Source organism: Ovis canadensis, chromosome 10 (genome assembly GCF_042477335.2).
Source record: "Ovis canadensis isolate MfBH-ARS-UI-01 breed Bighorn chromosome 10, ARS-UI_OviCan_v2, whole genome shotgun sequence".
Lineage (NCBI taxonomy): Eukaryota > Metazoa > Chordata > Mammalia > Artiodactyla > Bovidae > Ovis > Ovis canadensis.
The window spans coordinates 30,326,404-30,341,570 of record NC_091254.1 but is presented as its reverse complement, the minus strand read 5'-3'; the positions used below and the strand labels follow the sequence as shown (position 1 = coordinate 30,341,570).

The following is a 15,167-nucleotide window of genomic DNA, read 5'->3' as shown; positions in this document are numbered from 1 at the left end:
ATGCTGCAGTAACTGTCACAAGAAAGCATCAATGTGCTTTCACACTCAAGGGGACAGAGCTGTAAGAAAGCCCTGTCCACTGCTGTTAGGAGTCACAGAAGGGAAAATGACAATATGACAAGAGGCACGGGGCTCCTATTTGGTTCAAGGCAGATTGTAACATGAAAAACACCATTTGCCTTTCCCTGATGACACTTTAAGCATTATGGAAGCACATTCACCCAGAAAATAGTCAATATCTTACATCCTTCTTTCCTGTTTTCCTAGGAAAGATGTACAGAATCATTCTGCCTCTTTATTGCTCCTCTTTGCTCCCTCCTCCCACCCTCGGCAATGTCAGAAGCAGATGCTGTTGCCTTGGCAACATTATAGAATAAACTTGTTGCTTTTGAACCAGCTGTACCCAACTCGGGTTGTGTCATGGCAGTTTGTTTCCTTTTCCTGTTCATCATCTGCTGAAAGTCAGGCTTCATAATTCAGATACTGACGTTCCTCAACGGTCACATGAGAGCTTAATTCTCACACCCATCTCAGAGTTAGAAGGGCTGGTGGTTCATTTGAGTTCAAGTCTTTCCCAAAGGACCCTTAATAAAATATATACCTGTTACTGGTGAGAGGGGGCCCACCAACACATTAGAATCCAATGGGATTCTAATCCAATGTTTTTTCTTACAGAAGAAGAGGATCTCAATGGACAGCATAGGGCCACCACGTGAAAAAAACAAGTGTTAATACGCTTTCCCCTTCCCTCACTATAGACATTTGCTTTTACTAATTTGTCTATTTGTCCTTATTCCAAGAAGGCCAGTGATTAGAAAATTATACTTGTGTCTTAAAACAGATTGGAAAAATACAGAACAATATTCCAAAATTACCAATAATCCGGCTACAAAACATTTTGTTTTCTGAACATTTTTTCTCTCATGCTGTATTTTTCTTTAAAAATCAGATGGCTTTGTTTTACAATTTTATATCCTGATTTCCCAATTTAATATACACTGGGCATTTTTGCACATTTAAAAAACTATTTGAACCATGATGTCTCTCTCTCTCTCCCCCTTTCCACCATCCTTCTCTCTCTAAGCACTGTTTTATTTATTAAATAAACTGGTCATTTTTCCGGTAGAGTTTCCAATGACCTGGATTTTGCTAATAGGATCTCCCCATTTTGTCATTTATCATATTCTGTTTTGTCATTGATCATATTCCTCTGTCCCCTATATTCTCTAAAAAATGTTAGCTACATCACAAAGTTTGATCAGATCCATGTTGTTACCTTGGTAGGACTGCTTTGTTGACACTTCCCAGGAGGTACCCAATACCTGGTTGTCCTTCCGTGATGTCAGAAGCCAAAGATGATCACTGCCCAGATTCATTATTTCATTAGGAATTTCAAACAGGTGAATATTCTCACTTTACCACTATTTCTACATTCATTAACTGAAGTTATAAAGAGAAACTTCTCTTCATTGACTCTAATTATATTGAGGCATAGCTCATAGAAGGCAGGATAAATGTGTAATTTATTCCCTTTATTTGCCAGTTATCAAAATAATGAATTAAGTGCCAAGCACCATGCAAATGGAACTAATTAGTTTTTCTAGCATCATTATAAATGCGTGGATTTAAACATATTTGATGTGTTTCAGTCCATTGCAGTTATTATTCTTAATCATGTGCCAACAGTCCCATCTTCAGCCAGTGGGAGCCTCTTCACTTTGCTTTCTAAATCCTTAAACAGATCCTAGCTTTTTTTCCTAATGCTTTTTACAAGCTGCAGCCTTGCTTCCTGTTGTTATCAGATGATCCAGGCTCATCTTAAACATTTGCTCTTCCAGATCTAGAGCTGGCCATTTCTTTAAACAGATGCAGTTTGTTTGCTTTTAAGTGGGAAATTTTATATAGAAGCTGGGTTTTAAGGTATTCATTCTCAAGGTCTTTTCTGTGGGCAGAATTAAGGAACTTTGCTTTGGCTTTCCCCTCCCCCTCCTCGTCCTTCTCTCCCCCTTCTGCTGCGCCTGTTCCCTAACATAAAACACACCATTGCAATGACTGCCATTTGAATTCAAGATTACAGTATTTTTTTGTTGTTGTTTTTTGTTTTTTGTTTTTTTTTTTAGTTTTTTATTTTTTAAATTTTAAAATCTTTAATTCTTACATGCATTCCCAAACATGAACCCCCCTCCCACCTCCCTCCCCAGAACATCTTTCTGGGTCATCCCCATGCACCAGCCCCAAGCATGCTGCATCCTGCGTCAGACATAGACTGGGGATTCAATTCACATGATAGTATACATGTTAGAATGTCATTCTCCCAAATCATCCCACCCTCTCCCTCTCCCTCTGAGTCCAAAAGTCCGTTATACACATCTGTGTCTCTTTCCCTGTCTTGCATACAGGGTCGTCATTGCCATCTTCCTAAATTCCATATATATGTGTTAGTATACTGTATTGGTGTTTTTCTTTCTGGCTTACTTCACTCTGTATAATCGGCTCCAGTTTCATCCATCTCATCAGAACTGATTCAAATGAATTCTTTTTAACGGCTGAGTAATACTCCATTGTGTATATGTACCACAGCTTTCTTATCCATTCATCTGCTGATGGACATCTAGGTTGTTTCCATGTCCTGGCTATTATAAACAGTGCTGCGATGAACATTGGGGTACATGTGTCTCTTTCAATTCTGGTTTCCTCGGTGTGTATGCCCAGCAGTGGGATTGCTGGGTCATAAGGTAGTTCTATTTGCAATTTTTTAAGGAATCTCCATACTGTTCTCCATAGTGGCTGTACTAGTTTGCATTCCCACCAACAGTGTAGGAGGGTTCCCTTTTCTCCACACCCTCTCCAGCATTTATTGCTTGCAGATTTTTGGATCGCAGCCATTCTGACTGGTGTGAAGTGGTACCTCATTGTGGTTTTGATTTGCATTTCTCTAATAATGAGTGATGTTGAGCATCTTTTCATGTGTTTGTTAGCCATCCGTATGTCTTCTTTGGAGAAATGTCTATTTAGTTCTTTGGCCCATTTTTTGATTGGGTCATTTATTTTTCTGGAGTTGAGCTGCATAAGTTGCTTGTATATTTTTGAGATTAGTTGTTTGTCAGTTGCTTCATTTGCTATTATTTTCTCCCATTCAGAAGGCTGTCTTTTCACCTTGCTTATATTTTCCTTTGTTGTGCAGAAGCTTTTAATTTTAATTAGATCCCATTTGTTTATTTTTGCTTTTATTTCCAGAATTCTGGGAGGTGGATCATAGAGGATCCTGCTGTGATTTATGTCGGAGAGTGTTTTGCCTATGTTCTCCTCTAGGAGTTTTATAGTTTCTGATCTTACATTTAGATCTTTAATCCATTTTGAGTTTATTTTTGTGTGCGGTGTTAGAAAGTGATCTAGTTTCATTCTTTTACAAGTGGTTGACCAGTTTTCCCAGCACCACTTGTTAAAGAGATTGTCTTTACTCCATTGTATATTCTTGCCTCCTTTGTCAAAGATAAGGTGTCCATATGTGTGTGGATTTATCTCTGGGCTTTCTATTTTGTTCCATTGATCTATATGTCTGTCTTTGTGCCAGTACCATACTGTCTTGATGACTGTGGCTTTGTAGTAGAGCCTGAAGTCAGGCAAGTTGATTCCTCCAGTTCCATTCTTCTTTCTCAAGATTGCTTTGGCTATTCGAGGTTTTTTGTATTTCCATACAAATCTTGAAATTATTTGTTCTAGTTCTGTGAAAAATGTGGCTGGTAGCTTGATAGGGATTGCATTGAATTTGTAAATTGCTTTGGGTAGTATACTCATTTTCACTATATTGATTCTTCCAATCCATGAACATGGTATATTTCTCCATCTATTAGTGTCCTCTTTGATTTCTTTCATCAGTGTTTTAAAAAATATGGAACGCTTCACGAACTTGCGTGTCATCCTTGCGCAGGGGCCATGCTAATCTTCTCTGTATCGTTCCAATTTTAGTATATGTGCTGCCGAAGCGAGCACAAGATTACAGTATTTTTTTAACCTCATCAATCTTATACCTGTGGTTCCTTTCTCTTACGTCAATGACACCACCAGAATTAGTCATTTGCTTCATCAACAATACACACACATTGAATTACCCCAAAACTAATGGTTCAAAGCCACCACAAACGCAAATATGTATCACAGTATCTGTGAATTAGCAAATCATTAGTAGCTTAGCTGCAGGGTCTGGGTCTAAGTTTCTCAGGGTCTGGAGGGTCCAGAAAGCATGCTTTCTGGCTTCTCTCAAAGTGAGCTGTTGAAAAATGCAAGGTATGAATGGCAATGCCTTGGGTAATGAAGCCTCAAAAATCATACAGAGTCATGGCTCTCACTTTCTATGTTGAAAGTTCCTCGTCTAGGACTCCAGGTCTGAAAATGAGTCTCCACAACTTTCAACTCCAGCCTCTGAGCTCTTGTTTCCACCCTGGAGGTCATCTTTTCTTTTTTATAAAAGGTAGCCCATGTTTTCTGTTCAAAAGTTTCTCAGTTTCCTTCCTACCAATAGGAGCTCAGGGTCCAAAGGCTTCTTATCAATTTTATACTAATTTGGCCCCTTTCAATCTAATCCATGTGGTTCAGTTCAGTTTGGCTGCTCAGTTGTGTCCAACTCTTTGTGACCCCATGGACTGCGGCACACCAAGTTTCCCTGTCCATCACCAGCTCTCAAAGTTTGCCGAAACTCATGCCCATTGAGTCGGTGATGCCATCCAACCATCTCATCCTCCAACCTTCAATCTTTCCCAGCATCAAGGTCTTTTCAAATGAATCAGTTCTTCACATCAGGTGGCCAAAGTATTGGAGTTTCAGCTTCAGCATCAGTCCTTCAATGAATATTCAGGACTGATTTCCTTTAGGATGGCCTGTTTGGATCTCCTTGCAGTCCAAGGGACTCTCGAGAGTCTTCTCCAACACCACAGTTCAAAAGCATCAATTCTTCAGCGCTCAGCTATCTTTATAGTCCAACTCTCACATCCATACATGACTACTGGATAAACCATAGCCTTGACTAGACGGATCTTTGTTGGCAAAGTAATGTCTCTGCTTTGTAATATGCTGTCTAGGTTGGTCATAACTTTCCTTCCAAGGAGGAAGCGTCTTTTAATCTCACAGTTGCAGTCACCATCTACAGTGATTTTGGAGCCCAAGAAAATAAAGTCTGTTGCTGTTTCCATTGTTTCCCCATCTATTTGCCATGAAGTGATGAAACTGGTGCCATGATCTTAATTTTCTGAATATTGAGTTTTAAGCCAACTTTTTCACTCTCCTTTTTCACTTTCCTCAAGAGGCTCTTTAGTTCTTCTTTGCTTTCTGCCATAACGTTGGTGTCATCTGCATATCTGAGATTATTGATATTTCTCCCAGCAACCTTGATTCTAGCTTGTGCTTTACCCAGCCTGGCATTTCACATGATGTACTCTGCATATAAGTTAAATAAGCAGGGTGACAATATACAGCCTTGATGTACTCCTTTCCCAATTTAGAACCAGTCTGTTTTTCCATGTTCAGTTTGAACTGTTGCTTCTTGACCTGCATACAGATTTCTCAGGAGGCAGATCAGGTGGTCTGATATTCCTATCTCTTGAAGAATTTTTCACAGTTTATTGTGATCCACACAGTCAAAGGCTTTGGCATTGTCAATAAAGCAGAAATAGATATTTTTCTGGAACTCTCTTGATTTTTCAATGATCCCAATGGATGTTAGCAATTTGATCTCTGGTTCCTCTGCCTTTTCTAAAACCAACTTGAACACCTAGAAGTTCTCAGTTCACATACTGCTGAAACCTGACTTGGAGAATTTTGAGTATTACTTTATTAGCTTGTGAGATTATTTATTTATTATTTATTTATTATTTATTATCGTGAGACTTTATTAGCAATTGTGCAGTAGTTTGAGCATTCTTTGGCATTGCCTTTCTTTGGAATTGGAATTAAAACTGACCTTTTCCGGTCCTGTGGCCACTGCTGAGTTTTCCATATTTGCTGGCATATTGAGTGCAGCACTTTCACAGCATCATCTTTCAGGATTTGAAATAGCTCAACTGGAATTCCATCACCTCCACTAGCTTTGTTTGTAGTGATGCTTCCTAAGGCCCACTTGACTCCACATTCCAGGATGTCTGGCTCTAGGTGGGTGATCACACCATCATGATTATCTGGGTCATGAAGATCTTTTTTGTATAGTTCTTCTGTGTATTCTTGCCACTTCTTCTTAATATCTTCTGCTTCTGTTAGGTCCATACCATTTCTGTCCTTTATTGTGGCCGTCTTTGCATGAAATGTTCCCTTGGTATCTCTAATTTTTCTTGAAGACATCTCTAGTCTTTCCCATTCTATTGTTTCCTTCTATTTCTTTGCACTGATCACTGAGGAAGGCTTTCTTATCTCTCCTTGCTATTCTTTGGAACTCTGCATTCAAATGGGTATACCTTTCCTTTTCTCCTTTGCTTTTCCCTTCTCTTCTTTTCACAGCTATTTGTAAGGCCTCCTCAGACAACCATTTTGCCTTTTTGCATTTTTTTTTCCCTTGGGGATGGTCTTGATCCCTGCCTCCTGTACAATGTCACGAACCTCTGTCCGTAGTTCTTCTGGCACTGTATCAGGTCTAATCCCTTGAATCTATTTGTCACTTCCACTTTATAATAGTGAGGGATTTGATTTAGGTCATACCTGAATGGTCTAGTAGTTTTCCCTACTTTCTTCAATATAAGTCTGAATTTGGCAATAAGGAGTTCATTATCTGAGCCAGTCAGCTCCTGGTCTTATTTTTGCTGACTGTATAGAGCTTCTCCATCTTTTAGCTCCAAGGAATATAATCAATCCGATTTCAGTATTGACCATCTGGTGATGTCCATGTGTAGAGTCTTCTCTTGTTTTGTTGGAAGAGGGTGTTTGCTGTGACCAGTGGGTTCTCTTGGCAAAACTCTGTTAGCCTTTGCCCTGCTTCATTTTGTACTCCAAGGTCAAATTTGCCTGTTACTCCAGGTATCCCTTGAATTCCTACTTTTGCATTCCAGTCCCCTGTGATGAAAAGGACATCTTTTTTGGTACTTCTGTGTGGTACTTCTATGTGGTACTTCTGCCAATTTACTTCTTTTAAAATGTCTGATGGGGTTGTTGTGAAGAGGAAAATAAGATATTTCACTGTAGATGTACTTGAACTCACAGGCCAACTATTTAGCATACTGCCTGATGTCTACCAAGCATTTAACTAGTTTTTTAACCATTTTACTTGTTTAATTTCGGTTGTGCTGGGGCTTCGTTGCTGTGTGGGATTTTTTCTAGTTAGAGCAAGTGGGGGCTCCTCTTTGTCGCAGTGAGGGGGCTTCTCCCTCTGGTGGCCCCTCTTGTTGCAGAGCACAGGCTCCAGGGCAGGCGGGCTTCAGTAGCCACAGTGCCAGGGTCTAGGACACAGGCTCAATAGTGGTGCACTTGCTTATCTGTCCCCTGGTATGTGGGATATGTGGGATCTTCCGCAACTAGGGCTTGAACCCATGCCTCCCACATTGGCAGGCGGGCTCTTTCCCACTGAGCCACCAGGGAAGCCCCCCATCACGAATTCAAATGTTTGTTATTATTAGTCTCATCAGCCGCAGAGGAGAATGTCAATCTCAGTAAAGATTTACCAGCCCTGAATATGATTGTTTAAAAATAAGAAGTGCCAGTTTGACACATAAAAGATGCTATCTTGCTTCATGCACGTCTCTGATTTCTAGTTCTATTGAACATTTATCATTCATTTATGAATCTGTTGTTGTTATAACTGCTACAAATATATCCCTCAATATTTTGAGTTTTTTTCAGTGTTAGTTGTTAGACATTATTTTTGATGTAGAGTTTAGTATTTTATGTAATCAAGTATTTTCCTTTGTGATTACTTCAATAGTCTTTTTAAATCTTTATGAATATTCCAGTACTTCAAAATTCGATTATTTGCTCATCCACACGTTATTTCAATATATTTGGGGCAAATATCTCACATACAGGAAAATGCACTGATCATTAGTTCATAGCCACACTTCCCTGGTGGTACAATGGATAAGAATGCCGGGGACAAGAGTTCGATCCCTGGTCCTGGAAGATCCCACACGCTGTGGAGCAATGAAGCCCATGCATGACAACTACTGAGCCCACACGTTGCAACTACTGAAGCCCGCACGCCTAGTGCCTGAGCTCTGAAACAAGAGAAGCCGCCACAGTGAGAAGCCTGCGCCCCAACGAAGAGCAGTCCCCCATGGCCACAGCTGGAGAAAGGCCACAACAAAGACCCAGCACCGCCCCAAATAAATAAATAAATATATATATATATTTTTAAGTTCACAGCCTAAAGAATTTCCACCATATGGATACAATACAATACAACCCATTGTATTGTTCTCTTGGGCTGCATAACAAAGTATCACAATCTGACTGGCTTTCACGGCAGGCGTCTATAGGACAGTTCTGGAATGTCTGAGAAGTCTGAGGTCCACGTGCCCTCAGGGTCGGTTCCTCCTGGAGTCTGTGAGGGAGAAACTGTTCCACGCCTCCTCCTTGGCTTCTGGGGGTTTGCTGGGCGTCCTCAGATTCCCTGGTGGCTCAGGCAGTAGAGTCTGCCCACAGAGCAGGAGACCTGGGTTCGATCCCTGGGTCAGGAAGTTCCCCTGGAGTAGGGCATGGCAGCCCACTCCAGTATTCTTTCCTGGAGAATCCCATGGACAGAAAAGCCTGGCAGGCTATAGTCCACGGGGTCGCAAAGAGTCAGACCAACTCTTTTACTAACTGAGCGACTAACCCTTTCACCTTTCAGGATTGTAGGGTAGCCATATATTTGGCTTTACTAGATGCTTCCAAGCAGTTTTCCAAAGTGGTTTCCAGCAGGGCATGAGAATTTTGGTTGTTCCACATGCTCACCAGAACTTTGGGTTGACTTGGACAAAAATAATTTTGATGGGAAGATGATAATAATGATAATACCTTCTCACTAAAGTTATTATTAAAACCAGTCATTGGGCTGATTATTTTACTTATATTATCTTGCTTCATCTTTAAACTACTTTTCAAGGGAGTCATTAGCTTCACTTTTACAGACAAACAAAACTAAGCATCAGTGAGATCACATAATCTGCCCAAAGTAGCAGTAAGTAGCAATGTAGGCTTCCAAGTCAAATTTGTCTAATTACCAATCTCTGAGACTTTCTGGTCCAGATAAAATGTAAATCTGGTTGCTAAGGAGGTGAAGGGGAAACCTTAGGCATTGCGGTACAGCAGGAGAGGGTTGGTGTGGCTACCGCCAAGGGGCCAACTTAGTGGCAAGAGACAAAAGAGTTTTAAATCTCTACTTGAAAGCTTGTTTGTGCCAATGTATTTTGGGCACATCAACCATGAGAATCTGTTACCAGGGTTAGCTTCAGACATTTCCCCATGGATGATTATTTTGAGGACTGATTCTGAGAACAGCATCAGTTAACAAGCTTAATATTCGAAAATAGAGTGATGCAAACCAGTTTAGGGGTAGAGAGTTAGAACAAGAGGCCAGGTCTGGGGTTAAGAAAAAGCATCCTTACTAGCAGATCTGTGACACTGCTTAGTCAGTCACTAATGTCAATATGCACTCCTTAGCCCTTCAGGCCTCATTCCCAAGCCCAATGTCCAGCTGATATCAAGTAATACACTTAAGAACGCAGCAAGGGCTTCCCTGGTGGTCCAGTGGTTAAGAATCTGTCTTGCAATGCAGGGGACACCAGTTCAATCCCTGATCTAGGAAGATCCCACCTGCCTCCAAGCAACCAAGTCCATGCTCCGCAACAGCTAAGCCCTCCCTCTAGGGACTGTGCTGCACAACAAGAGAAGTCACAGCAATGGGAAGCCCACTCAGCACAACTAGAGAGGAGACCCCACTCGCCGCAACTAGAGAAAGTCTGTGTGCAGCAACAAAGACCCAGCTAGAGAAAAAAAACAGCAAGAGTCAAGTCTGTCCTTATCATGCCCAGCGCTTCCACGGCACTGGATGGTAGGGTGAACATCCCTGGGGGAAAATAACTCACAGAGCAGGAAGGAAAAACATTCTGGAAATAATCACTCTTCCACTAAAGACACTCAAGCAGCAGCAGGCTCAAGAATTGAGAGGCTGCTTTGAATCAGGCACTGGGCTGGGTTCTTCCAGATACATCACATCTTAGTCTTCCCAGTAACCCTGAGAGAGAAATAAGTTGCTATTATCCCTATGCTACAGGAGTGGAAACTGAGCTTCAGTGAGGTTTCAAGAAACCTATCTAAGGTTACAAAAAGGGAGAAACAAGCTGCATAATAGTTCCATTCTAACAAAGGATGTAGAAAGAGAAAGTTTGGACCTTCTGAATTATGAACTGCGTCTTTAAGGAATCTATGGGAGTATATGCTAACTTTTATTTTTATATTTTTAAGGAAGACAATAAAAGAATACTGAAGGTTTTCCTGCTAAAAGCTTGTTCTGGAAAATGAAAACCAAAGAAAAAGAACTCCAGCAGTATAGACCAGCAACTCTTATTTATGAATCGTACAATGAACGGGCCTTCCCCTGTGGCTCAGCAGGAAAGAATTTGCCTGCAATGCAGGAGATGCAGGTTCAATCCCTGGGTCAGGAAGATTTCTGGAAGAGGGCATGGCAAACCACTCCAGTACTCTTGCCGGGAAAATCCCAGGGACAGAGAAGTCCATGGAGTCGCAGAGTCAGACATGACTGAAGCAACTGAGCATATAATGAACACATTGGTCCTGGGACTCATATCCTATAAAAGTATCACACTGATGAGGTTCTAATCAGTTCAAATGTTGTCATCTTCTAACTTTGCGCCAGTGCAATTATTTTAGAAAGTACAGTTTCCATTTTAATGGGCGCTTGGCTTATCTGTTTCTGAAAACATTGGTTTGGTTTTAAACTCAATTGAAAATGAACACCTGGGCTTTGTCCTGGTTTCAGGAAACCCGTACATTTTTTTTTCTCTCTATACTTTAATCAGTAGCTGGTTTAATTGCCTTACCAGATTACAGATGTCACTGTCCCAGCTGTGTGTGTGTAAGCTTTGCCTACATCACAACTCAAGCACGGCAACTCAAGTGGAGCGAGAGCCATTCAGGAAGAAGCAATGTGCTCTCACACTCTGGGTGTAATTCACACCCAAGCCTGATACTCACCCAGGCTCGCTGGGTGTAGGCTGACTTCCCACCAGAGAAACAGCCAAAGAGGATGGGAAACACAACATGCTCCACTCTCCTGCGTGAGCCCCAAAGAACGACTAAGTCATCAGAGCTTGTCCGCCCCAAACTCTGACTCCTCATGCACCGCTCACAGCCTTCTTCCAGAACAAGTCGGTGGGCTTAAGCACCCCCACCAGCCCGGTTCTGAAGAGAGACGGAGTGCAGTCTGAGGACTGGAATGCCCTCTGCCTGCTCCAGCACAGAAATGCGCTGCTGGCACTCACAGAGACAAGCAAACGATGTGGTATTGTGGTATGTGTGCTCTTAATCTCTATTTTAATGTCTCCAACAATCTAGTGGTTAATTAGCAATTTGCTGCCCACCAGTATGCAAATGAATGACAAGCAAAAGCCCTCCGCATCTGTAATTATTTTGCTGATTTACAAGCCGCTGTCCTCTCCCTGTAGCTTTTTCCTCTGTGTGTGCATTCATGCACCAGGGATTTCATTATTTTTAGAAGCATACACTGTACACTTTTATGCTTTAATACTTTCAGGCTTCAGTAATTACAGTATTACGGATATACACACACATTTTCCCCCCTCCAACTCCAAACGCATTTGTCAGGAATGCTTTTCTCTTTGATAAAGACTGGAGAGTAAGATTTATCAAGCGGCTGAAATCCAAATCGCAGAGAGAGCAAGAGCTCAAGATTGAAAGATGCACGATTCTGCCGCTGCCAAATCCTTATCTGGAATCGGAGGAGTCTTGTAATATTTGATTTTCTCCCAAGCAGCTCTGGTGAATCGGAGCCACGATCTGCCTTATCCATCTGCCTACTTTGGAGCGGGGTGTTTTACTATTTGGCGGTTTAAATGCTTCACGTTTTTGCCAGCGCATTAAGAAAGGCTCTCATGTTAAATTAAGTCAATTAATAAATGAGACACATTAAGCAATCAATTTTGTCAGCCTATCTCCCCGGCACTATGTATGGTTGGCTGTAATCACAAGATAAATGCAATGTGCTGATCTATGGCAATGTTCAATAATACATTCTCCGCCAGGCTCAATTCATCAGGGAGTTTCGGTAGAGGAGGCATTTGTTATTGGCTGTCTCTGCACCTCAAGGATAACATTTCTGTCCTTTTGATTGGCCGCCTCACTGCTGCAAGATTCTAACCGTCTTATTTTGATGATGAATATGAAGGCATGCTAAGCCGCGCTGGAGCGAGTATCTCAGAGGCTGCGCGCCTTCCAGAGCCCAAGGACTTAACGGCTTCCTCCGCCACCTTCCTGTGCCAATCATCCCCCCAAAAAAGTTGTGATGCTTTTCTTCACCCAGTGCTTTGGGGCTGTGTTAGATCTCATTCACCTCCGCTTTCAGCACAACAAGGCTAAACGAGTGTTCGCCGCCGCCGGGCAACTTGTCTGCGTTGTAAACCCCACGCACAACCTAAAGGTGAGTGGCTGGCTACCATTTGATGTTCCCGTGGCTCGGGTTCAAGTCCTTCCTCGGCGGCGACGGGGTGGGGGGGGGGGCGGGGGAGGGAGTGGCGTCAGGGACCTTCCCACGGAGCCCGGGGCGCTCCAGGCAAAGGTCATCCCCCTGCTACACAGGACGGTGTTGGGCACCCGAGCCTGCGCTCGGCTCCTTCTCCCTCTCTGGGTGTGTGGATGCTCTCGCGACGATGTGTGTTTCCCTGCCTGGCAGGGGCGACTGGAGTCAGCGTCTATTTCTTTTACCCCACGCTGTCAGCCTAGGAGTCGGAGGTGGGGGTGTGTGTGTGTGTCAGAAGTGAGGGTGTTGGAGGGAGCAGGGGGCGTCCCCCTCCCTCTCCCAAATATTTGTGGGCAAGTGTTTAGGAGAGAGGGTTTGAAAAGTTACCCACATTGCAGGCTGTCCCGTGTGCTGGGAAGGCAGGCAGGCGAGCACACGGATTTCTGAAGCCCCTCTGGTTGCTCCTGAAGTAGCTGGGCTGGGGGGTCGCGAGACAGGACCCAACCTCCCCCGCCCCGCACCAGACAGGGGTCTGGGAGCTGGGGAGGGGGCGCTTTCTGCAAAGTGTGCTTTCCCTGTGCTCAGACTCAGCCTGGGGGGCACGGGGCGGGGGTGTAGGTAGGAGTTAGTCTTCTTTGCTTCCTGGGAGCTGGATGCGCCTGGTGTATCGAGGACGGGAGCAGGCAGATTGTTTCAGCAGCATTGTAATGAACCCCGCTCGGAGCCGCCACTGCCGGGATCACCGCAGGCGCTGCGGCCCTCACATCTCTTCAGGTCAGGGCCCTTTAAGAGGTCAGCCTCAACATGGGCTCGAGGGACCGCTCCACATCCCCCGCCAAGACGAGGGGGAAATGAACCGAGAGCCGCTGGGCTAGGGGAGGAGGGAAGACGGGCAGGCGGGGCGGTAGGGGGCGGTGCGAGGGCGCAGCTGAACTCCCCCGCACCCCAGTGCGAAAGTCGCAGCCGCCTGGGCTCCGTCCCAGAATAAACGATGGACTCGTTTGGGAGTTGCTCTCATTATACCCGAGGCTGAGCGAAGTGGGGGAGGTCGGGGGGAGGGCATCTCTGCCGCTAAGCAAAGGAGCAGTCTCTGCGAGCACCGATCTGTCTTTCTGACCGCTGCCTGGGGCAGGCCTTGGTGCTTGTTGCTCATCACTTTATAAACTCCTGCAGTCAGACTCTCTTCCGCTGGAGCCCTGCAGGCCAGTGCTAATGGGTACCTCCTCGCACCCCCGCCCCCAACAATTCCCGGAAGTCCCCAGGAGGGACAGCTGCCTGGCGCCCCTGGGGCCGTATGCCAAGGCCCGTCCTGGATGGAAGGGGGATGGACTACCTTGAGTGCACTATCGTGCTCCGGACCTAGAAGTGATTTTCTGCAGGATCCAGGCTGTGATGAACACCATCTCAACTGCTCTGCCTCTCTCCTGCTCTCTCTCTCCCCCTCTCTCCCTCCACCCTCCCCTCTTCCCCTCATCCCCCTATTTCTTTTTCCCTTCGTGGCTTACTTACTTCTATAAATGGGAATTCACCCCCAGTCATCCTCTGCAAAGTGAGTGCATGATGTACGTATTAAAATATGATTCTGAATTCCATTTTATGACTACTTTTGGGACCGCCTTCAAACTCCCATTATTTTGTCACTTTACATTTGTTACTTCCCTGTGGCAAGAAATTCTGTTTATCCCTGCTTTGCATTTTAAAACCTTTACAAATTGTTTATGAGACTGAGTGTTTCCAAAGTTTCGATTTATATGGTTTGTTGGCTGCAGCTGATGATGGAGGGGGAACAGGGTGCTAAGATCTTGGTAGGGGATGGACTGAAAATCATCTGTGCTTGTTTCAGTGATGTCAGCCTGGATTTTGACAGGCAGTCCTGCTGCCCAAACCCAGGAGTCCAGAGTCAGGGTTGGAGACCTGAGGTCAGTGCTGACCAGCTCTGTGACCTTGAATGACTCAGTGTCTCTGAGCCTTCCCTTCTTCATCTTCAAAATGAGCCAATGAATCTCTAGCCTGCCTCCTCCATGGCTCTGTGAGGCTGTGAAGGGCTTTATTAATACTCCCCTCCACCATCCCCCAAATTATATTATTGCACATCATTTGTAGGGTTGCATTCAGAATTTCAAAAGTTGTCATTTAAAGCCTTCAGCCAAGTTAGAAACTATATAAGCAGTAAGATAAAAATAGATGACATGTGCTTTGAGAGGCTATTTTCCATGGCTCACTTTGCCACGGACATACTCATTTGACTTTTCATTTCCCATAAAAAGCCACTTAGAGATTTTGCTCAGATGAGTGTCCTCACAGATAAACAAATCAAACTCAGGGACGCTCATGTCACCAGGGGGTGCGACAGGACTCGCAGCGTTTACAGAGGCTGTGCCAGGATCAGCCCAGGATGCCTCTGTGACAGTCTCATCCATGCTCCAGGTGGCCCCGCAGGTAAGTTCTACCTGCTTCTCCAACCTAAGAGCTAACAGCTTGGAGCTTTTTTTGGAGC

General features: G+C 44.0%; 1 protein-coding gene and 1 non-coding gene across 2 annotated transcripts in view; one reads left to right on the top strand and one right to left on the bottom strand.

Annotated features, from left to right (window-relative positions):
• Positions 1-3,886: 3,886 nt before the first annotated feature.
• On the bottom strand, positions 3,887-3,993 carry LOC138447001 (U6 spliceosomal RNA). Its single transcript, XR_011259638.1, has one exon. It is a non-coding gene; the product is annotated as a U6 spliceosomal RNA (small nuclear RNA).
• An 8,337-nt stretch (positions 3,994-12,330) lies between these two features.
• SIAH3 (siah E3 ubiquitin protein ligase family member 3) overlaps positions 12,331-15,167 on the top strand; it is a 70,200-nt gene continuing 67,363 nt past the window's right edge. The window contains exon 1 of the mRNA XM_069602108.1: positions 12,331-12,631. Within this exon, the coding sequence (XP_069458209.1) occupies positions 12,497-12,631 (135 nt within the window). The 5' untranslated portion in view covers positions 12,331-12,496. The remainder of the gene's footprint in view (positions 12,632-15,167) is intronic.